Here is a 26,817-nt window from a genome sequence, read left to right on the forward strand (position 1 = left end):
TACAGACACGAAATGCTTTGAATTCATGCAGTGTTCACAGGCTGGGCAGGTATTCCATCTGAAATGTTCTGGGTCACTCACAGGTCTCTTTGCAGGAGCTGTCTGATCACCAGCTATGGATTTGCTGACCCCCAACATGATTCTTAGAGCACAGCCTTTTGCTCAGTTGGTCTTTGCATAAATTATTTCTTGATTTAATCCCTCACTCTTCACTACAAACTGAGGCTAACATGCTATGGTTGTTTGGATAAGAATGGCCTCTGAGGAGTGATGTATTTGAATGTGTGGTCCCAAGTTGGTAGAACTATTTGAGAAGGATTAGGAGGTGTGGTCTTGGGGGAGGAAGTATGCTACTGGAAGTAGCCTTTTGAGGTTTCAAGAAACTGTCACCATTCCAAGTGTGTTCTCTCTGCCTCCTGCTTACAGACTAAGATGTAAGCTCTGAAGCTGTTCCTGCCACCATGATTTTACTCTACCAGCATGGACTCTAATCCTCTGAAACTGTAATCCTAATTAAATGCTTTCTTTTGTAAGTTGCCTTGTTCATGGTGCTTTGTCACAACAATAGAAAAATAATGAAAACTCTATGTTCTCAGAAAGTGACTCTAAATATCTTCTGGATACAGGTGAAATAAGATTTGGAAGCTAGTGAGATACTACACAGTTTTAAGAATAAAGTCACCTGTCTCAAAAAACCAAAAACAAAAAAACAAAACAAAAAGAATAAAGTCACTTCCCACGAATGAAAGATACTGTGCTTACAGCTATGTAGAGGTAGTTTGCTGTGAAAGGCAGAGGCAATTTTTGTTTTGCTTTTTGTTTTTTTGTTTTGTTTTTGTTTTTTGGTTGTCTGAGTGCTGGGATTAAAGGCGTGAACTACCACCACCTGGCCAGAGGTAATATTTTACTAAGTGAATTCCTTGTAGTGTTATTGGCTGTACCATACATATGTCTACATTTTTGAGTGACACAAATGGACCTAGTAGAGAAAACTTCAACTGAGTAAAGGAAAATACTTTTATTTCTATTTTACAGATGGAGAAACAGAGACAAGAATCTAAGTAATGTTTCAGTGAAGCTAGTAAGTGATAGGATAAACTCTTCCTGATTGCAACTGTGGACACATGAGTTCTAAACTTCTCTACCACTTCCTCACTCCACAGAAGCATTACTTAAAGAGTCTCAAATCTCATTTCCTTACCTGTGTAATAAGAAATGTCTGCTTGTTCACACCTGAATAAGTATGTATTCAGATGAGTAATGGGTTTTTATACATGGAAAATTATACACAGAATATTGTTAAATTGAAAGTCTATGCATGAGAAAGGAAAACAGCTAGAGGTAAACAGATTAGCATTAAGTTGAATTATAGATGTAGTAGCTAAACCTTGTCTGGAAATAACAGGAACATACTAGGATATCATCTTGCTTTCCTCACACTATTTTTTTTCTCTTGGGTCCTCCCCTTCCCTTTCTCAAGTCTGTATCTACATATGTCCTCTGTTTGCTAGCCTTACCTCATTGCAGTTTGTAAGTTAATATTGTCCTAGATAAGTTCCATCTGGGCCTGGGACTGAAATAATGAACCTAAGTACATATCTACAGTTCGGTGATAGAAACCAACTTTTCTATTGTCCCAAACATCTTCCTGTAAACCATACTTAGAACTAGGTTCTCCACATGGAAATCTAATTGTTTTGATCACAAAATCTAGTTTCCCTCATCTAACCCAACCCTGTTCATTTTCCCATTCCTATACTGGCTCAGTTTATAGCTGGGGCTCTACATTAGTCCTGACTGACTGATTATTTAATATCTAAGGTTCCCTAAGACCTGGATCCACCAGAGCTTTAAGAACTGCCATGATAGAAAGGGAGGTAGTTAAAAATAAGTACCATTAATTTTGTTTCATTTATACCAAGTGTAGACTTTCAGGAAAACATTTCTATTTCATAATTAGAGTTAAATAACATATTATAACACAGCCACAGTGTTTGAAATTCATTCTTTTGAAGGTTTTACTTGAAACCATTAGATTGGATGAGATTTCTTAGGTGGACTGAAAAGGATTGTGAGGTCCTGAGGATTTCGTACTGACAATGATGTAGTTAAGTAGGAAGTGTGCTCTGGGGATGTCCCTCTTCAGACTCTAAATGTCTGCCATTTCAGACTATAGATGTCTGAGGAGGCTCAGAAGATTGACTTCTTATTACCTTTCACTTTCATTAATCACCAATTTTAACATTAAAGAAAAATGGGCACTGATGAGGATAGAGGAAGGCAATTACTTTTCATGTGGAAGAAAGCTTTGGATAGATTAAAAGATACAAGAATTTGAAATACTAAAATTGTGTTTCTTCATATAAATTATGCATATTTTATTATTTATAAATTATGCATATTAAATTTGCATAATGATGACTTCCTGATGCAGAACAAATTTAACTGTTTCTTTTCTAAGAATTATTATATTTGATACAATATCAAAAACCAGGACTCTTTGTGTTTCAAACATTTTCCAGTCATATGAGAATGGGAAAACATCATCACTAATAATTACCTAAAGAACAGGGCTAACTACAATAAATATAAGTAGAAATGCACAACAATACTTGAAGAAAAAATTTAAATGACACTATAGCATACCAAGGCTAGAACACATAGAAAGACCAATACTGACTTTGTCTTTAGAAAGACTTAATTTCAAAACTGTATATTTTCTACAATATCACTACAAACCAAAGAAAACACAAATAAATTTATGAGTGGGTGATAAATGAAAAAACTTATTTTAAGTTGGAATGAGGACTGAACAAATAAAGGTATACACAAACATTATATAAAATAAAATTATTATTTAGCTTACCATAGCACTGTGAGTCATAGCACAAGGGAAAAAAACAAAATAATTTTTAAAAATAAAATTTTAGAAGGAGACTCAATGTAAGATCTTTTTGTAATGCTTTAAATTTTTTATAACTTCATACATGTATGCTGTTTTTGTCTGTTTACCCATCTTAGTTTGGGTTTTCATTGCTGTGAAGAGACACTATGACCATGACAATTCTTATAAATGAAACATTTAATTGAGGGTCTCGCTTACAGTTTCAGAGGTTCAGTCCATCATGGCAGGGAGCATGGTGGCATGCAGGCAGATGTGGTGCTGGAGCTGAGAGTGCTACATCTTGACTCAGAGGCAACTGGGAGTCAACTGAACATCACACTTAGTGAATCTTGAGAAAAGGACTGCCCCCACAGTGACACACTTCCAACAGTCGTGGCCCAGATTGAAGGTGTGCCCTCTAACCTCAAGGTCTGGATTAAAGGTGTGTGTCATCCAGCCTCCTCCAACAAGACCATACCTCTCCAACAAAGCTACACCTCCTGATAGTGCCACTCCCTAATGAGCTTATGGGGGCCAAATACTTTCAAACTAATAAAACACCATTAAATTTAGATACCAGATTATCTCCCTGTTGTTGTTGTTTTTTTTTTTTCACTCTTTGCTCTTTTGGGGCCTACCACCCAGCTCCCAAATAAATTCATGGAGGCTTTTTCTTACTTATGAATGACTGGCCTTAGCTTGGCTTGTTTCTTGCTAGCTTTTCTTAACTTAAATTATTTCATCTACCTTTTACCTCTGGACTTTTTCCTTTTCTTACTTCTGTAAATCTTACTTTTATTCTTACCCATAGTTGGCGGGGTGTTTGGCCCCTAGTGTCCTCCTCCCTTGTTCTCTTTTTCTTTCTCCTTTCCCTCCAGATTTCTCCTATTTATTTATTCTCTCTGCCTGCCAACCCCACCTATCCTTTCTCCTGCCTCACTATTGGCCATTCAGCTCTTTATTAGACCATCAGGTGTTTTAGACAGGCACAGTAAACACAGCTTCATGGAGTTAAACAAATGCAACATAAAGGAATGCAACACATCTTTGCATCATTAAAGCAAATGTTCCACAGCATAAACAAACGTAACACATCTTAAAATAATATTCTACAACCTCTCCTCCCATCCCATTCCTGCTGACTTTCTTCCTCCCAACTAGTCCTCCTCTTTTCATGTCTTTTCAAAGATTTATGTAGAAAAGAATTTTAATATACAATAAAGGTGTATTTTCAGACCAGTGGGCAAATGATTAATTAATATATAATAATGGGACCAGGCTGTAAGCTATGTGGAAATACACACACAAAGGATTTCCAATTTACATCTTATAACAAAATAAATTCTAGATGAATCAAATATATAAAAATACATTAATAGTTATTAAAAGCATAAGAAAATATTGTTAAAAATAACTTTAGCATCATAAAGTCCCTTCTAAATGCAACTACAGGAGGCATTAACAAATGAATATTAGACAAAAAAAACTGAAATCTCATCTGGATGCCTTGAAATACAGTAAAACATTTAAAAATTAAAAAAAAATTATAGGAATATTTTCACATATATTGTAAGAACAAAAGATAATTTCTTTCATATGAAAATTGTTCATATAAATCAGAAATATATTTCACCCAGGAGAAAAACATACAAAGGTCGAACTTTAAAAATTGAGTGTCAGTAAAGCATAAAATGATGTCCAACTAGTAACACAGCAAATGGACCTTAAATGTATAAGGACATACAACTTTTTATCTGATCAGCAAGACACAAGCTGATAATGCAGGTGAAGTTGTGAATGGGAGGGCTCATACGTTATAGAGGAATGAGGAATGTGTACTAATACATTTTTCAGAATGCTATTAGTTGGTATCTGTTGATTACTTTTGTCATTGCCCTGACAAAATATTTGATAAAATAATTAACTTAAGAAATGATGGGTCAGGCGTTTGCCCCCTTTTAGGCTCAAACAGCTTCTTGAGGGAGCCACAAGTACTCAGGGCGCAGTAACAGAGTGTTGGAGATACGGGACAGTAGGGAACGAAGGAACATCTTCCCAGCCTCTGCAGTCAGGAAGCAGAGACACATGAGTGCTCTTGCTCAGCTGGCTTCCTCTCTTCTGGTTTAGTCAACTTGGGGCCCTGCTCTAGGATGGTTCCACCTGCATTTAAGTGGGTCTTTCTTCAGTTAAACATCTCTGGCAGCATCCACTCAGCCATACTTAGAGGTGTGTCTCCTAGGTGGTTTCAAACATTTTCAAGATGACAGTGAGGATTAAACATCATAAGCTCCTTTAACCAAGAGGTTCACTTTCTGATACTGGACAACTACAACTATACATGGGTGAAATTAATATCTTTTTCAGGATACTGACTCATATGTATATATGAACTCAATAGGCAAACCACTACCACACCGATAACAAACTTAAATATCCACTGATGTGGAACGGCTAAATAAATTTAGTATTTCCATAAAAATGAATAATAAACCATTATAGAGGAAATACTATCATACTGTCTCAGTACATACATATAGTTATATGTGGAAATACATATAAATATATGTGATTTCTTATATCTTACATTAAAATAAATTCTATATAAATCAAAGATTTTAAAATATATTAAAAGTTGTTAATGGGGCTGGAGAGATGGCTCAGAGGTTAAGAGCCCTGGCTGTTCTTCCAGAGTTCCTGAGTTCAATTCCCAGCAACCACATGGTGGCTCACAACCATCTGTAATGAGATCTGGTGCCCTCTTCTGGTGTGCAGACAGAACACTGTGTATATAATAAATAAATAAATCTTTAAAAAAAAAAAAAGTTGTTAAAAGCATAAGAAAGTAATTTTAAAATAAATTATATGTAATAATATAGGATATAAAATAATCTTGGAAGGTATTAGAAGTGAGAAAATGTAACAGCATCTTTTAGATATATGTCCACATTTTCAGCTGTTTAATGATTGGCATGGTTTCTATATATTGAAGGGTAATAGACTCACCAATAATTGATAAAACATACCAATGTAGAATTTTAGTAAGAAAATTGGCAGGAGCATGCCTCTTGGGAAGACAAAACTAGTAGCTTAAGACACAAATCAGATGAAGGCTTCTCACTATATCCCACTCACATGTTCCAAATGTTGTAGGAGGTACATCACATAAATCAAAACACAAGTCCACAAACAAATGTTTAATGCTTTCTTGTGCCTTCCAAAGTTGCAGACATTTCTAATCAAACTAAGCAATCAGTGAGCAAAGTGTGAAACGATTCTGTACATAAATAACAAATGTAAAAATACAATTCTTACACATGTACAACATGTGCACATTATGCTTACAAGGGTCATCCTTTTACTCTACCTAATAATGAAATTAGCATAAAGAGCATATCAAAATCCAATTAAAGCAAAATTTAAGCTTAAGTGACAGTTTCTTTTTCTCTAGAGCTCAGAGGGAAATGAGAACTCTAGAAATGACTTCTGTAGCATAAGAAGAGTTAGGAAATAACATAAGGAAGACCATGAACGGCAAATCAGTCCCTGTCTCAAAACATACAAAACTTAAGAGTTAAGCTAAACTTTACAAGGGCAATAAAAAGGGACTGCTTTCTAAAAGAATTCTCCAATTTTCTTATGAACAGTTTTAAGAAGAAACACCTTTTCTGACTTTTGAGACATCCTTTCACTGTTCTGTATTTTTCGCTTGTCCTGACTCTAGAGTCCTTCTATTTAAAGTGGTCGGAAGATGATCTTCTTTAAGCAAAGCTTCTAAGTAAGCATCAATCTGCTCGAGGTCCCCCGCTGGACCACCCTGGAAGAGAGAAGCCACAGTCACTCCAGGGGGAGAAGCGCAGCTCTTATCCCTGTCATTCCGGCAGCCTCCTGCAGTCATCCTGGTGATTCATGTGGCAACAGCCTTACATCACGTCTGATTGATGCTCTTAACCTTTGCAAATGTTTTCTCTCATTTAATCTCATTTTATGCCTACGAGTGGTTAAGGATTTGAATAATGTTTTCTTCTTCAGTGGAAGTTAGTGTTTTCCTCCTTCAAGAATTGGCTGGAGTGGTGGTGTTGACAGAAGCACAGATACAATTACTATCATGTGATACTATTTAGCATTAATTATCCTTTTTTGCTCTTTAATGATGTAGCTTTTTAATCACTTACCAGATCACCAAAAGCTATGAGGAATTTCTCTTCTGGAAGTATGCTAAAAATGAATAAGAAGTATTTTCTGTGTCTCATTCTGTACTTGATATAGAAGGAATTCCTGATAAAAGCTGAAGATGAATATATCAGAGAAGATGACCTCCCACTTCCAAATGTTTATGATGTGGACAGAAACCCACGCAGTCTGGATTTAAAGCCATGTTCACCCTACTCTGTTGTACGGTGAATTTCCCCAGTTCCTTCAAGGACAAAGCAATTCCTAGTCCTCCAGATTCTCTGTAGGGTCTCAGTTCCTGCCTTCTCACACTGCACTGCTCAGGAACTTATCTCTTAAACTCAATGTTGGCTCAGATTTCTCCATGTATTTCTAGAATCCACAGAAAACCTTTACAACCTTCTTTACCATATTTAAAATTTTGATACAGCCAAGATTTCTATGTGCGACACAGAAACTGGACCACTTATGGGCCTGGAAGGATGTGGGAAAGGGGCATGATAGACTTGAAAGACTATGTTTTTATGAAACCAATCACTATGAACTATGAATGTAGGCCAATAAAAGGAGATGGACCAATCCTTATTACTTCGATCCATCATGGAAGCATACAAACAAAACTGACAATAATTCACATTTATTTTTTTTTATTTTTTTTTTTAAAGATTTATTTATTTATTTTGTATACAGTGTTCTGCCAGCATGTATGCCTGAAGGCCAGAAGAGGGCACCAGATCTCATTACAGATGGTTGTGAGCCACCATGTGGTTGCTGGGAATTGAACTCAGGACCTCTGGAAGAGCAGTCGGTGCTCTTAACCTCTGAGCCATCTCTCCAGCCCCCAATAATTCACATTTATGATGTCTCTTGGTTTTTTGTTTTAACTTCTCCCTCTGGGATTAAGAGGATTGATCTTTATTCATATATGAAGATAAAACTACATTGAAATATCTCACTTTCTAAAAAGTTGGAAATTTTTCCCTATGGGACACATGTTATTAAGAAGCTGATTAGCAGTATCTAGAATTACCCAGGAAACAGGTCTCTGGGCATGCCTGTAGAGGATTACCTTGACTGTGTTAAATAAGGTGGGCAGACCCTCCCAACTGAAAGTCTGAGAACATAAGTAGATAATGGGCCCTAAGCAGCAACATGTATTCATTGCTTTCTGCTCTTGACTGTGGACACAATGTGACCAGCTTTACACTTGCATGCCTTGACTTCCATAATGCACTGCATCTTTGCAGGGTAAACCAAAATACACTCTTCTCTCTTAAGTTCATTTTGTCCAAGTATTTTATCACAGCAAACAGAAAAAGACACTGAAACAACTAGCAGCTAACAGGCAAAAATTCTGGAGTTTATTTGGAGAAAGAAGTACAGAAGAATTTAAATGTTCTAATCTATGCCTTCATTGACTTCTGGTTGCATTTGGTTAGCGAGACCAGACTGCTGCTCAGACCTCAGTGGAGCAGCAGCTCTTCTCCTCACAGATATGGACAGGAACTCTACTGAAAGTATTGTCTGGAACTAACTAACTAACAGACTGCCAGGTTCCAGGATTTCTTGCCGGAGAAGTGAGTTTTTACCAAAGGACACATATTGGCGGCCACATGTCCTGTCCCCCACCCACTTCCCTGTGCCTGGCTGAAGACTTATGCTTTGAAGCACCACCCCACTTGCTCAGAGAGCTAGACGAGATCCCAACTCAGCTATGTGGGCCTGACTCCTCTCTTCAGAGAACTCACCATACTGTAGTAGTGTCATATATCCTCTGTAGTAGTTAGTGTCTGAACTCTCCTCAGAGCCCTACCATTGTGTTGCCTGTTGTCTGTCTGTCTGTCCCCAATAATCTATCATGGTAATCCTCTTGAGACCAGATCTGAGCCCTTCCAGAATATAGCAGAATAATTGGCAGGACTGCGTTAGGCAGTTTGTTTGCCTGAGGTGGGCAAGCAAAGCACACTGTTAGGAGAGAAATCCAGACATGGGGGGGGGGCTCTTTCCACAGAGCTCATTCCCACTCCCCACACGGTCACTCACCAGCTGAAGTTTCTGCAGCAGTGATGCCAGTTTTGCACGAAGGTTGTTGAGTTTATCCTCAGTCTTTTTCCTTTTCCGTTCACACTGCCCCAGAAAGACTTCATTAAGCATCTCTCTTCTATTTGCCTCATAGATGATGGACTGCATTTTTCTCTTGAGTCTTCTCTCATATTGGACCATGTAGATATTCTGGATCTGAGAATGTTTTTAAAGAATGCTCTTAGAATACTTTTTAATACGTCATTATTTTCCCCATAATATTTCAAGGCAATTTCACATTCCACCCCTGCACACGCTAAGAATCAACTCTGATGCTTGAACTTACTCTCAAGAAGAAAGGGGAGAACAGAGCATGTGGACATAATTATCATAGAAAGAGTAGAGAGGCACAGCACAGTAAGTTTAACGACCTTGGCTTTGGAATCAAGAAACCCCGTGGAGGCTGAGTGTGCGCTCTCATCAGTGGCACAAAGTCATCTCAGACACCAGTACCTCATAGGCACTGACAGATGGCCAGTTGTATGGAGTGTCTTAATGACGGTGCAGTGCTGTAACTAGTCTGCGATGTCCAGAGAACACAGAGGCTGCAGGATAAGAAATTCTGCTCTCATGCTCTTAAAAAAAAAAAAAAATCCTGATATAAAGAGTATTGAAAGGGCTCCAAAGCCCCTCAAGGGTTTTTAGGGTGTGGGTTATTTTCCAAGATGGCATGCTGCTCCTGCAGGCCCCTCTTCCATTTCAGAATAGTATTACTTACTTGTATCAGCATTTCAAGAGGACCATGGGAAATTCTGAGAAAACAGACACAGGGCCAAACCCATTGTGATGAACATTTAAATGTTTCTATCTTAAGATCCTGTGTTCTAGGACTGGTTGGGTGACAAGGAACTCTAACGCAGTCTCCTTCACTTTCTAGCCCTACACTCTCACATCTCACCACTCCCGCTCACATGCACTAATGTGAGCATTTCCCCCACACCATCTACAGCCCCTGCTAGCCGTGATGATCTCATGACTTTCTCCTCTATAAAGCCAAATGTTCAAAACCTTACCTGCCCATAGCTCTGTTTGATGAACAATTACTATTAACTTCCTAAGCCCAGGCATGAGCTTAATTATTACGATAAAGATGTATAAGACAGGATTTGCCCTCAAGCAGGCTTTACTTGGCAGCATAAGGTAGTGCAATTATGCAAGAATTCTATCTTCTGTGAGGACGAGCTCTGTGCCACCAGCTGAGGCAGGTGTTGCAGTGGAGAGGGGGTGTGGTTCTATTAAATTAAACAGCTTTATGTTTGGCCACAGCAAGAAAATGGAATCAACCTAGGTGTCCATTAACAGATGAGTTGATAATAAAATTATATGCCGACACACAGTAGTATTTATATAGCTGGAAAGAAAAATGAAATTCACAGGAAAATGGGTGGGAAGTAGCAAGCATTATACTGAGGTGACCTGGGCTCAGAAAGACAATATAACATATTCTCTCTCATATGAATATCCAGGTGGGAGCAAATATTGGTAAGGTCAACAAACAGGAAAGGGGCTATGGGAATGAAAAAAAAGAGGGGATGGAATGAGGGAAGAGGTGGAGAAGACATTGGAATAATAGAAGTGGAAAATGCTGGGGTATAAGGGTATACATGCAGGGAGGTGAGGTGGGGCAGAGCATGAGGAGAATCAACCAAAATATATGAAGATTCCATATGAAACGTGGTACACTCTAAGCTACTTGAATCAACCAATAAATTAAAGCCTTGACCTACAGCACCATGACTTGGCTTATGTTGGTAACTTTCCCTCTGATTAGCTGTATTTTTCATAAACTCGGCTGAGAAAAGTCTCTGAGAACACTCCACACTGGCAAGCAGCAGCCACATGTGTATACATGAAGCATGCTGAAGAGGAGGTGGATTATGAGGCTTGTTGATTGTTATGTAACCAATCTTAGATTTTTTTTTCCAGAAGCTTAAACTGTCTGGGAGCTTGTTCATTTTGCTGTGATTCTGTGACAATTTCTGTTTTATTCTAGTGTTTCAAAGACTCGGAGAATATATTTATTAAAAACTAAGAATTTCCTAGTTCTTGTTCAAACTAAAGTCCTACTCTGGTGCCTCAGAGGCTCTAGTTGTGGGCACATTTGCCTTTTCAATTTCCAAAGGGAGTTGCTTTGTGACATCTGATGTGCCACACATTAATCTAAGTCTTGATAACGACAGGAAAATTTGATTTCCCTTCGAACCTAACATTTGAAAACATCTATTATTTCCTCTTTGGAGCACTGGGTCATTTAGGTTTCAGGATATAAATGGCAGCATGGAAAGAAAGCTTACCTTGTTGAAACATACTTTTAGTTTTTCATTCGTACTCTCTGGGCATTGCTCCAGCTGTTTTCATAAGCAATAACAGAAAAGGACATTAACTTTACATGGTGATCTGTCTGGAACAGGGTTAGAACATTGATGTTTCTAGTACAGAAAAGCATCCAAGCTTAGAAACAGCCAACATTGGTACCAGGGATGTTTCAAGTGTGGCCTAATTAAGTTGATTAACTGAACGAGACCAACGTGACTTTACTATTGTCTTTAAGGGTTTTTCCGGGCAGTGGTGGCTCATGTCTTTAATCCCAGCACTTGGGAGGCAGAGGCAGGCGATCTTTGTGAGTTCGAGGCCAGCCTGGTCTACACAGCGAGATCCAGGAAAGGTGCAAAACTACACAGAGAAACCCTGTCTCAAAAAAATGAACTAAAAAAAAAAAAAAGAAAAAAGAACTAAGGCAGTCTACATAAATAATAAACAGCATTGTTTAGCAATCTACAGATAAAACAAATCAAGGTTAAGGAAAACAAAATGACAAAAGGCCATTTGGTGTTTTGGATGGAAACAGACTGGGAGTTACTGGCGTATTGGGGAGGATGAAAGTTAAGAGGTTAGATGATGTCACCTCGAAATGGCAGTTAGCAGAGAAAGCCACAGAGACCAAGAAGAAGCCCTCAGAGATGGCAACATCCAGAATTCCAACAGAAAATAGTTGTTGTGTAAAGATGATGGGGGAGGGGAGAAGAAAGCCAGGAAGTGAGAAATGTGTGGCCATGGAGGCCATACTAAGGAAGTACTTCAGGGAGGAAGTAGAAAACTGGGTTGAAGGCCCCTGGGAAGTCAGGCAAGAAAACAACCACTGCATTTGTCAGCCCAGAGACTACTGCTGAGGTGATCCAGACAGGAAGGAACTCAATTAAGTAATTCGGTGGAAGTCCATGAGAGAGGCTGAGCTAAGAAAAGAAGGTGAAGGAACAGAAGCAATGATTACATGTTAGGACATTAAAGACGTCACTCAGGATCAACTGGGTACATGGCATCTTTACCCCAGAGAGCCTTTCCTTGTCCATATGCCAATCTACAATCAGTACTGACAACAGTGATAGAGAAGGGCCTCTCAGACTCATCCTCCAGCCTGGTACCTGGACTCCTCACTCACTATTACCTTCACAGGCGAGATAATAAGCTCCACTGGATTTGGACCAGGGCCTGTGTGAGACTCACCCTCTGTATCTGAGGTAGCCGACCAGTGTTTTCTTTCCCATCTCACAAGGCACTGTCACCAAGAAGAACTTTGGTGAATGCATTGTCTTTGTCATTTCCCTATGATGTTCAGAAAGAGTAGAACTCTGAGCACCTAATAGTGCTGATCTAGGCAGTTCCTCAGCTCAGCATCTCAATACAGGAAGATGAGATCAGAAACTGTGTTTGGTGGGAGAGGGGTTGAATGAGAATGGCTTCCAGAGGCTCACATGTGGTCCTTGGTGGAACTATTTGGGAAGGATTAGGAGGTGTATCCTTGTCGGTGGAGATGAGCCACTGGGGGTGGACTTTTGAGATTTTACAAAACTCCTGCCAGCCTCCGTTAGCGGTCTCTGCTTTGTGTTTGTGGATCAGAATGGGAGCTGTCAGTTACTGCTCTAACATTATACTCTCCTGCCTGCTGCCATGCTCTCCACCATGATGCTCATGGACTCATCCCCTCAACTGTAACCCCCAAATAAACTCTCTCTTCTATGAGTTGTTTGGTCATGATGTCTTATCACAGAAATAGAAAAGTAACTAAGATAAGAGGGCAGTTTTTCCAAGCAACAGTCTCAGTCTGTAAGATCTTTTCTGCCTTGCTTTGCCTGTCATCATTGTGACTTCTCACATACCTGGTATGAGACCTCTGTCTCCACCCACTGTAAGCCTTCCTAAGTTCTCTTCGGCGTGAGACTCTAGGCCTTTCTTCACTAAAGATTGAAACAGGCTATTCTGTCATTCACTCAGTTCCAAAATAGGCAGCTTACCTCGGGATTTGTTAGGAGTTCTTCCATAGATGTGCACTCAAATTCTGATGACAGATGAAACTCAGGAATGAAATAGAGAAGAATCTCCCTAGGAAGACAATCAAAACAGAAATAGAAGGGTACCCAGAGCAGAGAGGTAGCACCTGCCCATCAGAACAGGGTTTGTCTCCTACATATTTAACTTCCTGGCAAAGACTGGTGTTAGTTCCCATCAAATATTTTGTTTTCTTCGTTGACATCAAAGTGCTGTTCAGGACACAGACTGGGGTTTGGGACTTGGGTGTGGTCACACAAGAGCAACAGCAGAGAGCTTCCCAGTGAGGAAAATGCTCTGAGTCGTGATGACTGCGTCAACACCTTGATTGTAGTTCTGTTCCGTAGTTTGTAAAGATAGTGCCATTAAGATAAATCAAGTAAAGGACACACTTTTATTTACATATTATCTTTAAACCCTACATTTTATTTTATTATTTATTGCAAAATTAAAAGTTTATTAAAAGAACAAAGAGAAAGGAAAACCAAAGGAGGGGGAAAAAGAGACTAGGAAGGGGGGAGAAGTAACAGAAAAGATGGGGAAAAAAGAAAAAAGAAAGAGAGAGAAGGGGCTGGGTAGAGTGCTTAGTGGGTAAAAGAGGAGTGTGGGGACTGGTGTTTGGATCCCATGCACCCACATAACAGCCAATGCTCCTGTACACACACACACACACACACACACACACACACACACACACACACACACACACACTCTAACATGCAAACACACACACACATACACACACACATACACACACACTCTAACATGCAAACACACACACATACACACACACACATACACACACACTCTAACATGCAAACACACACACACACACACACACACTCTAACATGCAAACACACATTCATAAAGGCACACATACTACAGATACATCCCTGCTGAGAGCAGATGGGGGAGGGAAGGAGGAAAGACAGAGACAGAAAGAGGAGAAACACTTTAAAAGATAAAAAGATTCACAACACCTAGAAATCTGCAACTAAGCACTCCAGGAAAGCCTGCACCTGTATGAGTGTTCTTTTCTACAGAGAATTCAGTATTAAAAGCTTCCTGGTCTACTGACTCTATGCACCTCCGACCAAGAACAAAGGTGCTTAACTACCCAAAGCAGTTCCCTTCATTAGCACCTTCAGATGGACCTAACATGGTGGCACAGCCTTTAATCCTACTCCTTGGGAAACTGAGGCAGGGAGATTGAGTTCAAGACCATCTTGAGCTGCATAATGAGACCATGTTTCAAAGAACAACAAAAAAGAAATCACATATGGATGTTAGTCTTCCCAGACAGTGGGGCTCCCCTGTCTGAAGGCACTTCATTTTGCCAGAAGGCGTTGAGTTTTCTGGGATTAATTGTACTCATGATATGCATTTCATTCCTAGGAGAACATGGAATCTAGACATGCAGGGCCAGCATCTGAAAAGTGTTTTCTTTCTGAGATGCTCCCTATGTTCAACCTTTTGTGCCCTTCTAAAGCAAGCTGCCTGCTAAATAGCTCCTCCCTTGGGAATTCTGTACCACAAAAACTGACTCAAGGGAAAGACAGACAGACGATGCTGCGAGCTTCAGTCTCCAAACATGGACAACCAGACCTCATTTTTTTCTGCAGAATTAACTCAACCCCCAAAAGTCAAACACTAAAAAGGGGGAAAGTAACAAAGATTCCTACATGTAAGGTCTAATTATAACTATTTACCTGTTCTTAAAACTTTCTGCAGTTCTTGGCATGGGTTTCTTCTACTATGGTATTAAGGATGCTTTTTGTTCCAAGGGTCTATCATAACCTCTCTCAGGTTTTCTTTACTGCAGATACAACCAGCTATAATCCACAAGGGACCCCTAAAAGAGGTGAACCTGGAAACACTCTAGGAATCAGTGCTCATTAGGATGATTCTGAGCAATGATGAGTCTACGTGTTCTTGACGGAGATGACTTTTGGGAATGCTTAATATTCCCTTGGTGCCTAACAATAGAAGTGGATGCACTTTAAAGTCTTGGGACACTCAATCAAATTGCCCCTTTTTGGTCACATGTAACTCATTAAAATTAATAGTACCAGTGTTATACTTTCATGAAGAAAAAAAAGACTAGCCAAGTGAAAAATAAGAAAGATGTTGAATTTGAAAAGAATGTTCATGCAGCTGGAAAAGAAAGGTAAGTAACAATGCATCCAAACTCTGCTACAGCACACTCAGGCCAGTCTCTTCTAGTTCCAATTGGAGTGCTGATAAAAGATATCCACCTATCTATGGTTTTAATTCATAATAATTCTTGGGTAAATACCTAAAATATAAAGGCAAAAATGATAGCTATTATTATCAGGAAAGTCTGATCCTATCCATACATTTTAAATGATCTTCACATATCTATTCAGATATGTAGAGGTGCATACACATATATCAATATCAATACATATATATGTATATATATATGGCTGTAATTGATTGCATACTAAAAAGTCTGAGTAACAAGTTGATATGCCTGAATCTTAATATCAGTAAATAAACCAGGCTAAATCTATGACTACCTAACTGCAAGGCAGAGGATAAAAGATAAATGATACTCTGGAAAATGCTGGCAAAGGGTAAAGAACTATTGGAGAATCCTATTCTTCACACATTCTGTTGACAGGCATGACAGTGTGATACTGACATCCATCCATCCATCCGTCCGTCCATCCATCCACCCACCCATCCATCCATCCATCCATCCATCCATCCATCCATCCATCCACCCACCCACCTACCCATCCATCCATCCATCCATCCATCCATCCATCCACCCATCCATCCATCCATCCATCCATCCATCCATCTACCCACCCACCCACCCATCCACCCACCCACATCAGTTGAGTGTGCCCCATTTCTGTCTCCTTTCCAGATGACTGTAGGTTTGCAACTCAGGCACAGTAGGTGCTTAGCATGAGCTAACGGGTAAGGCAGAACTAGGGTTCTACTGCCCTGTCTACTATTTGCCCCACTACATGGAATCAAGTGCCCTTCGATCCCCTGGGGCAGAACTGCTGTTAGGCAGGACTGCAGAAGACAGCTTGTGCAGTCTCCACATCCAAGAAGATACAGCCCTTCAGCCCCCAGTGCTGCCACAGGCGCTCCACACAGCTGCATAACTGAGTCTGCGTCCAGAGTGACTCTCTGCCTCCTTTCTCACACAGGACTGTGTCCAGAGTGACTCTCTGCCTCCTTTCCCACACAGGACTGTGTCCAGAGTGACTCTCTGCCTCCTTTCCCACACAGGACTGTGTCCAGAGTGACTCTCTGCCTCCTTTCCCACACAGGACTGTGTCCAGAGTGACTCTCTGCCTCCTTTCCCACACAGGACTGTGTCCAGAGTGACTCTCTGCCTCCTTTCCCACACAGGACAGCGCCTGGGCCTTAGTAGGGGCTATGGCTGTCTTTTCTTCTCTTTCCTTCCTCCTTTCTTTCTATTCTTTGAGAACTCTCCTCTTCAAGGGAAGCCACTCATTCTCTAAGACAATTAAGGCCCTGAGGGACATATCACTCCAGGCAGGGGAGGTTTTGTGTTCTTCCTGGCTCAAAGCCCCTCACCTCAATCAACAAACCCAGCAAAATCAATGGTGCCACTGAGTGATTGGGACTCCTGTTCCCAGCCCTGCCCTTCCCTATGACAGACATCTGAGAGCACATGCCTGAACACAGTCTTCTATGGTATTGATGGTAAAACCCTCTCCTGTATCAGTCCCTGTTCAGAAAAACCCAGAAACATCACTCCTTCCCAGTCTCTCCTTGGGGAGCTGAGCTTAAGACATCTAAATTCCTCAAGTGACCATGTCTACAAACTAACACTCAACTGACTAAAAAGTGAAACTGTTTCCTTCTGTAAGTTCCTTATCAAAAACCTCAAAAATAGACTTTTTAAAGGCCATGGGAATGCCACACATGTCGTTATGAGTAGGAAAAAAAACCCACAAAATTCAATAAAACTTCTTTATTACATTCAAAGGAAGAATATCATACGTATGCACATCCATCATATTTCTGGGCCACATAAAATAGGCAGTTAGTGACCCCGAGTATCTTTCAAAGGACTATTAACCTGTGATGTATTTAACTAAATATGGTTAGGGGAAAAGGTCATAAAATTATTCCACTGAATGTATTCAAAAGCATCCCCAATAGGAAGAAAATCAAAACAAAACAAAACAGGGTTTGTCGCTGGTTACTTCAAACATTCAGCAAAGCATGTGGGAAAACTAGCCATTATTTTTACCTTAAATTAGCCATTAGTTTTCTTGCTGTTTCCTTGGTAGATGTGCTTTGAGAAGGCATCAGAGAAGAGAGCTGGCAATTGCCATTCACGGAGCTGACTTTGTGTCCAGAGTGTGGACTTAAATCTTCCACTGGCCCCCTGATGTCAAGAAGAACACATTAGCTTATATCCAATTCAGAAACATTCACAGGCAGCACATAAATGTTAACACATGACAAAGGAAGCCACAGGCATTCGTGTCACACTCAGTTTCCACGTGCGTAATTATACACACATCTTGTGGTAATGGTCATTTATTCTCATACACTGCCTCAAGATTTTAGGATAGCATCGATTAACAAAATTGGTGATAATTCATTAATTATTTAGGACTGTTCTGAGATAGTGTCTTAAGTAGCCCAGGTTGGCCTTGGATTCACGATGTAGCCAAGGTAGCCTTGAACTCTTGATCTTCTTGCCCACTTCCCAAGTACTTGGGATTATAGGTGTATACTACCACACCTATATCCCCTTGGTCAATGATAGTTTATTCTTAAAGACAGTCATATACCACTCATCTCTTCTCTGCAGGAAGAGATATAAGTTCTATTTTAACACTTGCAAAGATGTACAACAACAAAATATAGAAGGGTCAAAGGTGGTAAAAGAAATACCTAGTGAAGATCTGGGTGAAGAATGTTCTAGGGGAAGGGTAATGATCCTGGTGTATCTATCAGTCAGTGTGAAAGTGTATAAAAAAAAGTGCAGTATGACAGAAGACCAAAGCTTTCGGTGTGGTTGGAACACAACGGTACAAGACACCAAAGGTGGTAGAATGAGGGAGGTGAAGATGGACAGAGGGGGAGGGGTGGGGGGGGGGGGAGGGGAGAGGAGGTGAAGATGGACAGAGGTGAGATGGGTAGAGAGGGCAGATGAGGAGGTGAAGATGGACAGAGGTGAGGTGGGAGAGGCAGATGAGGAGGTGAAGATGGACAGAGGTGAGGTGGGTAGAGAGGGCAGATGAGGAGGTGAAGATGGACAGAGGTGAGGTGGGGGGGGGGAGGTGAAGATGGACAGAGGTGAGGTGGGTAGAGAGGGCAGATGAGGAGGTGAAGATGGACAGAGGTGAGGTGGGTAGAGAGGGCAGATGAGACAGCTTTATTTTCAAGTAGCAAGAAACATGTTAATCCTTTCGCAATGACATCTATACATTCAAACCCCGGCTTTGGAGAGTTTTATGTGATTATATTGGGAAGGCCTTTAAAAAACTGGGTAATAGTTTATATAATGAGGAATGTGCCTCTACTATTAACTGTTCTTTGGCATTAATTATACTGTCTTACTTCAGCTGTCCATTTTAAGATGAAGAACATTATATAAACTAATGCTTAATCATCTGTTAAAGAATATGTACACAATGCCTGAATGTTCATTAATTATAACCCCCTTTATATGGAAATTTTATCAAGGACTTTTTAAAAGCATTTTAAAACTGCTGGAAATTCTCTCTGGTGTTGGGAGTGAGGGTAAAATATTTTAGGCCAGAGTCCAGGAGAGTTTTTCTTCTGTCAAATGTTCACAGGGCTGGAGACATTGCTTAGTGGTACAGCACCTGCCTAGTATCCATAGGCATTATGGGAAACAACTAATAACCAGGCCTACCTCACATGAGTATATTGGGGATTAAATGAAATGCATAACTAGTTTAGTTCAGTACTAAGTATTAAGTGCTTAGCAAACAGTACCTAATAATTACTGTTATTATGATCATCTTTGTCATTGGTACTGTCAGTACTAGATTTGATCAATTTTTCCCATTAAGGTTGTTTTAATTATAGTTCTAACATTCATTTTATACTAAGTCAACAGTGGTTTGTTTGTTTTGTTGCTTGGTTGATTGGTTTGGTTTGGTTTGGTTTGGATTTGTGTTGTTTTGAGATAAGAAGTTTGTCTGTGAAGCCCTGGTTATCCTGGAACTGGCTCTGTAGACCAGGCTGGCCTTGAATTTAAGAGATCCACCTGCCTCTGCCTCTGCCTCCTGAGGGTTGACCACTACCCAGCCTGGATCAACAGTGTTAAAAATGAACTTCAAGAACAAACACTCACATATATTCTAGTATCTGGATCTATCTTAAGGTTTAACTCATATTTTAACAAATAATTCTATATTAAAGTCATTCATGAAAAGGTCTGGAAAGAGCACCAGTGGAAAATTATATCATTTGTTCAAATAAATATATAGACAGGCATCTTTCTGGAGACATAGGGATGAAAAGGTAGACTGTATTTTCATGGAATAGCATTTATTTCTATGGAAAATAGAGGAAACAGACAAGCTGGAACAGAAATGGTAAAATGTTAGCAAATAACCAGCTGAAGAGACTGTCATATCACCTGATCACTGCAGCAGGAGCAGCGGACACCCACATCTGCCTAGGAGAGCTAGGGAGGCCCCAAGGAAGAGAACATTGACCCGAGACCCAGCTGTAATGGGAGGGCAGGGTAGATGGTACACAGACTGCCAGAGGACATCCAGGTATCCAAGGACAGGAAGTTGTGTGGACAGAGGGGGAAGGCTGTCTAAGTTATAAGTCATGTAGAACCCATGGGAAACGAAGGGGAGGCTAAAAGGAAGAGTGTAAAGGCAATTTGTACCATGGAGAAATTTCAACTTCACCTTCAAAGCGACAGGGCTCTGGAAGGCTTCTGAGCAGTCAGGCAGAGCTGGACATGCACGCTGGAGTGACGTCAGAAAAAGAAAGCTCTACTGGTCTCCCTGGCCTCTAATTCCAAGGACTGCAGCACACAGGGCACAGGATGTGGAATCAGCAAAACCCCTCGGATGCCTCAAGGGAGCTGAGGTGAGTGCGGCAAGCCTGAGTGTCTGATTTCTTAAAAACAGCCTTTTATGCTACCACATGTATCAACAATAATCTAGTTGATTTTCCGAATGGCAGAATTCTCATGTTAAGGAAATTCCAGGATGTAAGGATTATAATTATGAGTATGTTTGGCGATAAGTTAATGAGCTACCCAGAAAAAAAAAATTAGTCCTGATTTCACACTCTTACCTGGTACATGTGTGTAACTTTCACTTCTCTGGTGACAGTACAGTAATTTGAGTTGGTTATCTATTGTGAGCAGGAGGTGAAGCTTGCTCCCTTTCATTATCCCCAAATCCTCACAAAAGAAATGAAAAGGTTTGCAGAAAAGGAGGATTTCTTATCCTTTCGGCTCTCTATTGTAAAATTTGCTGTCATTCTTAATTGCCTTTGTTGCTATTATTTTCTTTCTTCTTCTAGCTACACACTGATAATTACTTTTTCAGCAGCATAATTATACTCCCTTGGAATCTGTATGATAATAGTATACACACCTTTTCCAGTTAAGGGCTGAAGGGTTTCTTTTCATCACCAGAGTATCATCACACAGCTCTTGTTTTTCTTCGAAAGAACACAGGCAAAATCATTCTGATGAGCACACAATAAACTGTATCCCCTCCATCAAAATGCTAGCTCATTAACTACCTGTGTAAAATTTGGATAGGTATTAAACATCCATTTGTAAATTATGCCAATTTTAAGGCAATTTATAACATATTCTGAAAGTAATTTATAATCACGTTAATGGAGTATATGTAAGCGTATATAATAATCTAAGAGCATCTGCAGCCTCTTTTCTGTAATTTTTTTTGCTATGCTTGTTACAAGTGTCTGGATACATGACACAGTCTGCTCAAGCTCCATGCTCGCTCCTCCTTCCCCTAAGACGACCCCCGTCTTCCTTCTCACATTCCACTCTCTCCCTGGGATTCCCATTCAACGAGTTCTGCTGAGTCTGGATGAAGATCGAATCTCCAGGAGAGAGCTGAACGCTAAGGCAGGAAGAAGCCCGGAGTTTCTAGAAGATCTGCTCTCTCAGGAAACCCCAGAATTCTAGTTTGAGAGCGGTCGGTGCCTTGTTTGGAGCCCACAATTTCTGTGTGGAATCGAAGCCTGTGGACTAGCTGAGCGTGCTCTTTCCATCTAGCTCCACAATTCTTGGTTGTGACTCTCCTGATACTTGTGTTTCACAGAATTAACCACTGACATTTTGATTGCTACCGAAGGCCATACAGAACCGGAGAGCAACAGGGGATGGTTTACCTGGTGGGGCACTGCTGAGTACCCACCAAGGTCCGGCAAGGAAAACTTAAAAGGAAACAATGGATTGATTGACAGGTCCTCTAAGTACATGATTGGCAGCACTAGCATGGCTTGCTGACTTGTAGTCAGAGTAAAACAAGGTAGCAACAGTCACCTGGTCCGTAATTATAACCATTGGAAACATTTCACAGTGCATTCTTGCCAAACCTAGAATGACTATTTGAAGTTAAATATGAATTTTAAGATCAAAATTATATTAGTAAGTTTTCCATCGCAAATTGGAATCCTACTTCATTGCAAAGGAGTAATTGGAAACATCTATGAAAAACTGGTATTAAAATTAAAATGTTGGCTTTAAAATTAAGAGATTATCACCCAAAAAGCCCTGATTGTACAATTAAAAATCATCCTAATTCAGATGAGAAAGAAAAACTGTGATTTCTTAGGGCCTCACTGATGAGTTCAAAGGTGAAATTGTAAATAAATAGCTGATGAGCTTACCTAAGCAACAAAGGATTGGGGGGTAGGGAAAGAAGAGGACACTGACCACAAAATGATGGTGTGGATGGTCAAAAAAAAAAAAAGCGCTAGGAATGACAAAGTCAAGTACATGAACTGAGGGTCACCAAGGAGACTAGGAAAAACTTTGACATTTAGTTTAGAATGCGGACAGTTGCTGGATGTGGCGGTGTACACCTTTAGTCCCATCCCTCAGGAGGCAGAGGCAGATAGAGATCTGGAAATCTGAGGCTAGCCTGGATTCACAGCTCATTCCAGGCCAGCCAGGGGACTCTGTCTCCATCAAAACAAAACAACAAAAATCAGAACAATGACTATGGCAATGAAAGTAGTGTGTGTGTGTGTGTGTGTGTGTGTGTGTGTGTGTGTGTGTCTGTGTGTGTGTGTAGTTTAGATCCAATGATGGACTATTAAAATAGAGGGTGCAGAAAAACAGCCTTATATAATAACAACCAAAAAAGCACTGTAATGATGAATGGCTACCAAGAAATATGAAGTTTTCCCCAGGAAAACTATCCATGGAGACTACTGCTGGCTTGAACATGACAACTTTCTGCTGTAAGTGAGTTCGAACCTTACCTTAAACGCACCAATGACATCCCATGCATACGAAATAAACAATGAATAGATTTATTGAGATAGTTTTGGGAGGGGTCTCGGAGAAATCTTGAATGCAGGAAGGAGAAGAGAAGACTGAAACTGGGGAAGCCATTATAATTTTAAAACAGATTTTGAAAATGATAGACCTTATGTCAATCTCTTTGGCAAAATTCCAAAGACAATCAGTGTGCCCTGGCTCAGTGTGGCCTGTGGAAGTTGAAGACAGTGTGGCAGTACAGGACACACTGTTCCCAGCCAGGAGGTGTCTCTCTGCTCTGTCAAAAGCAAATTCTCTTTCCATCCTTTCCTCTTTTTCTAGAACAAGAAGTTTATTTTGAAGTCCAAACTGCTAAAAACCTTCTGGTCTCTGTCCAGGCCGTCAAAGATGATCATACCAATAACAGCATCACCCCTCCAGCCATCTGCTTCCTCTTACCTGTCTTTGGGAGAGGCACTTCCATTCGTTCTTGTTTCAATGAGACCTCGGTGCTTGTTTCATCCCAAACCTGAAAAAAAAAAGTTCTTCATTTAAAACTGTGCAAACACAATAGGACATAGGACAGAGTCCAGCAAAGACTTGAAAGGCAGGGCCCATGTCAGGAGAGGGGGACCATGAGAATACCAGCACCAAACTACGCGAGAGCTTCTGAGGTAGTGAATGGTTACTGGAGACAGCTACGCTGGTGTGCCCTTCCAGAATGACTATTGCCTTTGCAACGGTACACTCACTCCTGTTATTTCTATAGGGTGTTTTCTAAAAGTCCTGTTTATCTCCAAAATGGATCTTGTGCATGGGCTGTAACAACGTCTCCAGCAAACGAGTCATGCGTTTTGATTCACCGGGAATAAATGGGAAGCCCGTGTAGTTGGGCCAAGGTGTGTGTGACCTCATCACACACAACTGAGACGGAGTAGGAGCTCAACATCATTGCAAGAAGAACTAGGGGAGGCTGCTTGGTGGGTGGGGCCCACCTTTAGTTCTAGTACGACAGAGGCAGAGGCAGAGGCAGGCAGATCTCCATGCAGGACACATGTGAGGTGGGAGGAGGCTGGAAACAGTCCTTAAATTTGCAAACCATGCCCATCACCACACTGGGAATTCTCCAGGATCGCTTTTACAGGGCTCTGTGAATCAAATTTCCATTTCACTTCCAGAAGACAATTCCATAGATGAGATGAAGGGTATGGGGAAGGGAGAGATGGATATGAGTATGGCCTTGAAGGGAAAAAAAAAACTCAGAATGATGCCCATAGGTATGTTGTAAATCTTATCAAAGTAAAAAATTATGCAGTTAAAAAAATTAATGACTTGGGGCTGGAGAGATGGCTCAGGGTTTAAGAGCACTGGTTGCTCTTCCAGAGGTCCTGAGTTCAATTCCCAGCAACCACATGGTGGCTCACAACCATCTGTAATGACATCTGGTGCCCTCATCTGGCCTGCAGGGATACATGCAGGCAGAACACTGTATATGTAATAAATAAATCTTAAAAAAAAATTAATGACTTTTAGAAAAACGAGGAAGGAGAAATAAAGCAAAGTCCCTCTCTGCCTCCTGTTCGGATGCACACCGTGACACTTGGTGTGAGGCACGGGGAGAGATTGTTTCCTGAAAGTTCTTCACAGTGAGAGCTTCCTTTGTGTACCTCACCCACACACACCTGCTAACCACACATGGCAAGGACAGGCTGTCAGGCTGCCTTCTCCTCTCTTCCTGGAAACAAAGGTGGATTAGTGCACAACACTTTGGAAACATCACTGTCTGGAAGCAGGTTAGATGGGCATACCTGTAGCCTAGCAACTAGTACCTGCAGCTGCCCATCACTGCCCTTTCCTATCTCATTCCAACAGAAAGAAGAGCCTCTCAGGGAGGGGCAAACAGTTGCTTTTCAGCTACTGTGGTTCACTTAAAGTACATCTATACTTATACTGTATAACTATCTGAATTCCCCACAGGGGAAGAAAGAAAAAGAAAATGCACATTTTTGAAGTTCATTTTGTGAAAATCTTGAAAGTGACTTTCAGATGTATGCCTTTCTATATTCCTGACATCAGAGAAAGGTAATGGTTTTTCTCTGAAGGATAAAGAAAAGCTACATGATATTGAGTGTCTCTACGTTTGGACTAGATGGCTCTTGAGCAGGTTACAAGTAGCACAGAACATGTTCCACAGCAGTTAACAGTGACTGTAAGACAAGCATGGAGAATTCTGCACGCCTTTAGTGACCAGTGGTTCATTCTAATGTGCGATGGCCCTGTTCATGTGTATTGATTGACAAGACCTTGTCGAAGAGAAGCATCCAATCTGAACAGAACTGTCACTATTCCCAGCAGAGAACACTTCCTCTTAATGCTCTCAACACAGACTCATAAAATGATTTTTTTTAAATCTGTTATTCATTCTCCTAGGAGCAGGGCATTGTTAGGGCTGTCTCCATTAGAAAGCCTTATGCCCACACACATCCATTTTATTTATTTGCTTGTTTATTTATTTTGGTTTCTTGAGACACAGCTTTTTCTGTGGAACTTGCTCAATATGGTTCAGGCTGGCCTTGAACTCAAAGACCCTGAGTACTAGAACTACAGGCATATGCCGCCATGCCTGGCTTATTTTCCTACATCCACTGCTAACCTCTCAAAACCCACCTTAAGTGGAGGCAGCTTGTGTACATGAATAAAAAAGCTTGCTTTAATTAATTTGGCCATGACGATTTGAGTCAGTGATCTTTATGAATCTTTGGTGTTAACATTTCAGGCACAGATCCCAATGCAACCGAGATTTGTGTTTCTCTATTGGACAATAATAGCCCCTACACAACTGAACTCCAAATGATAAAGCCGGTCATCAAATGGCAGTCACCCCAAGTAGTTGAAAAGAACCTGAAACTGCTTAAAAGAACCCAAAAGCAAACAGACAAGGAAAGTCTGCAGCATACTGATAAAGGAGAAATTTACCTAGGCTAGACTTAGTTGAAACTCCAAAAGAAAGTCTGAACATTTGTGTTTGGTTCTGCTTCGACAAGTAGAGGGGAAAAGCAGTAGACGTGGACTGAGTGGAAGGATAGGAAAATGTCCCCAGAGTAAAAAGACTCCAGCAGCTGCTGAGAACGGCCATCTTTCCTCTCCATTGGGGCCAATTTGTTATAGGATTGGCCACTCTGCCTCCTCAATACACCACCTAGAAGAGTCAAATCAGGCTAAGAGTGGTGGAGCATGCCTTCCCAGCACTTTCCTTGGCAGAGGTGGGGGGAGGGGAGGAAAAAAATCTAAAAGAATGAAAAGCCAAATTAATAGTTAAAAAGTAGAAAGTAGAAAAAGTGGATTTATTCAATGTGGCCACATTATAAAGAGGAAACAAAGAGATCTCGTCACACGCCAAGTCCATCTCTGGGGTCCTGACATAAGGGTAGGCTTTAAAACAGAAAGCCGGAAATATGTATAACTAAACAGTCTAGCAAGTCCCTGCCTAGCACTGTCTCAGCTCCCAATCTCTCCTTCAAGGGCATCTGACACATTTTTAAATCTTTCTCAAGGAGACCAGTTCCCCCAGGGGATTCACCCGGACTTTAGCTCCTTTCTTTTTCAGCAAGAGATTTCTAGGGAAATTCAAATTTTCAGGAGTCCATTCTTTCTGATGGTCTAGAGGGAAGCATGAGTCTCTCCAGAATGTATTTATTCCTGCCAGGCAGGCCGGTGACAATATCAACTGCTCGCTTTGTAAAGTCTCTAGGTAAAAAGACAACAAGTCGGGACTCAGTCAGAGTGGAATGGGGGATATCACAGGCGGTGCAGTGCCTGTTGCTAGGAAACTCGGGAACTGGATGGCATCGCTTTGTCTGGTTTCTTTCT

General features: G+C 40.7%; 1 protein-coding gene across 1 annotated transcript in view; it reads right to left on the reverse strand.

Moving 5' to 3' along the window:
- Positions 1-6,569: 6,569 nt before the first annotated feature.
- Positions 6,570-26,817, reverse strand: part of Morc1 (MORC family CW-type zinc finger 1) — a 158,608-nt gene continuing 138,360 nt past the window's right edge. Inside the window, exons 21-28 of the mRNA XM_037209983.1 lie at positions 23,407-23,476; positions 21,079-21,149; positions 19,688-19,700; positions 17,728-17,857; positions 13,429-13,516; positions 11,431-11,484; positions 9,098-9,292; positions 6,570-6,698 (exon numbers count right to left, since the gene is read on the reverse strand). Of these exons, the coding sequence (XP_037065878.1) occupies positions 6,570-6,698; positions 9,098-9,292; positions 11,431-11,484; positions 13,429-13,516; positions 17,728-17,857; positions 19,688-19,700; positions 21,079-21,149; positions 23,407-23,476 (750 nt within the window). The remainder of the gene's footprint in view (positions 6,699-9,097; positions 9,293-11,430; positions 11,485-13,428; positions 13,517-17,727; positions 17,858-19,687; positions 19,701-21,078; positions 21,150-23,406; positions 23,477-26,817) is intronic.

This window comes from Peromyscus leucopus, chromosome 12 (genome assembly GCF_004664715.2).
Source record: "Peromyscus leucopus breed LL Stock chromosome 12, UCI_PerLeu_2.1, whole genome shotgun sequence".
Classification (NCBI taxonomy): domain Eukaryota; kingdom Metazoa; phylum Chordata; class Mammalia; order Rodentia; family Cricetidae; genus Peromyscus; species Peromyscus leucopus.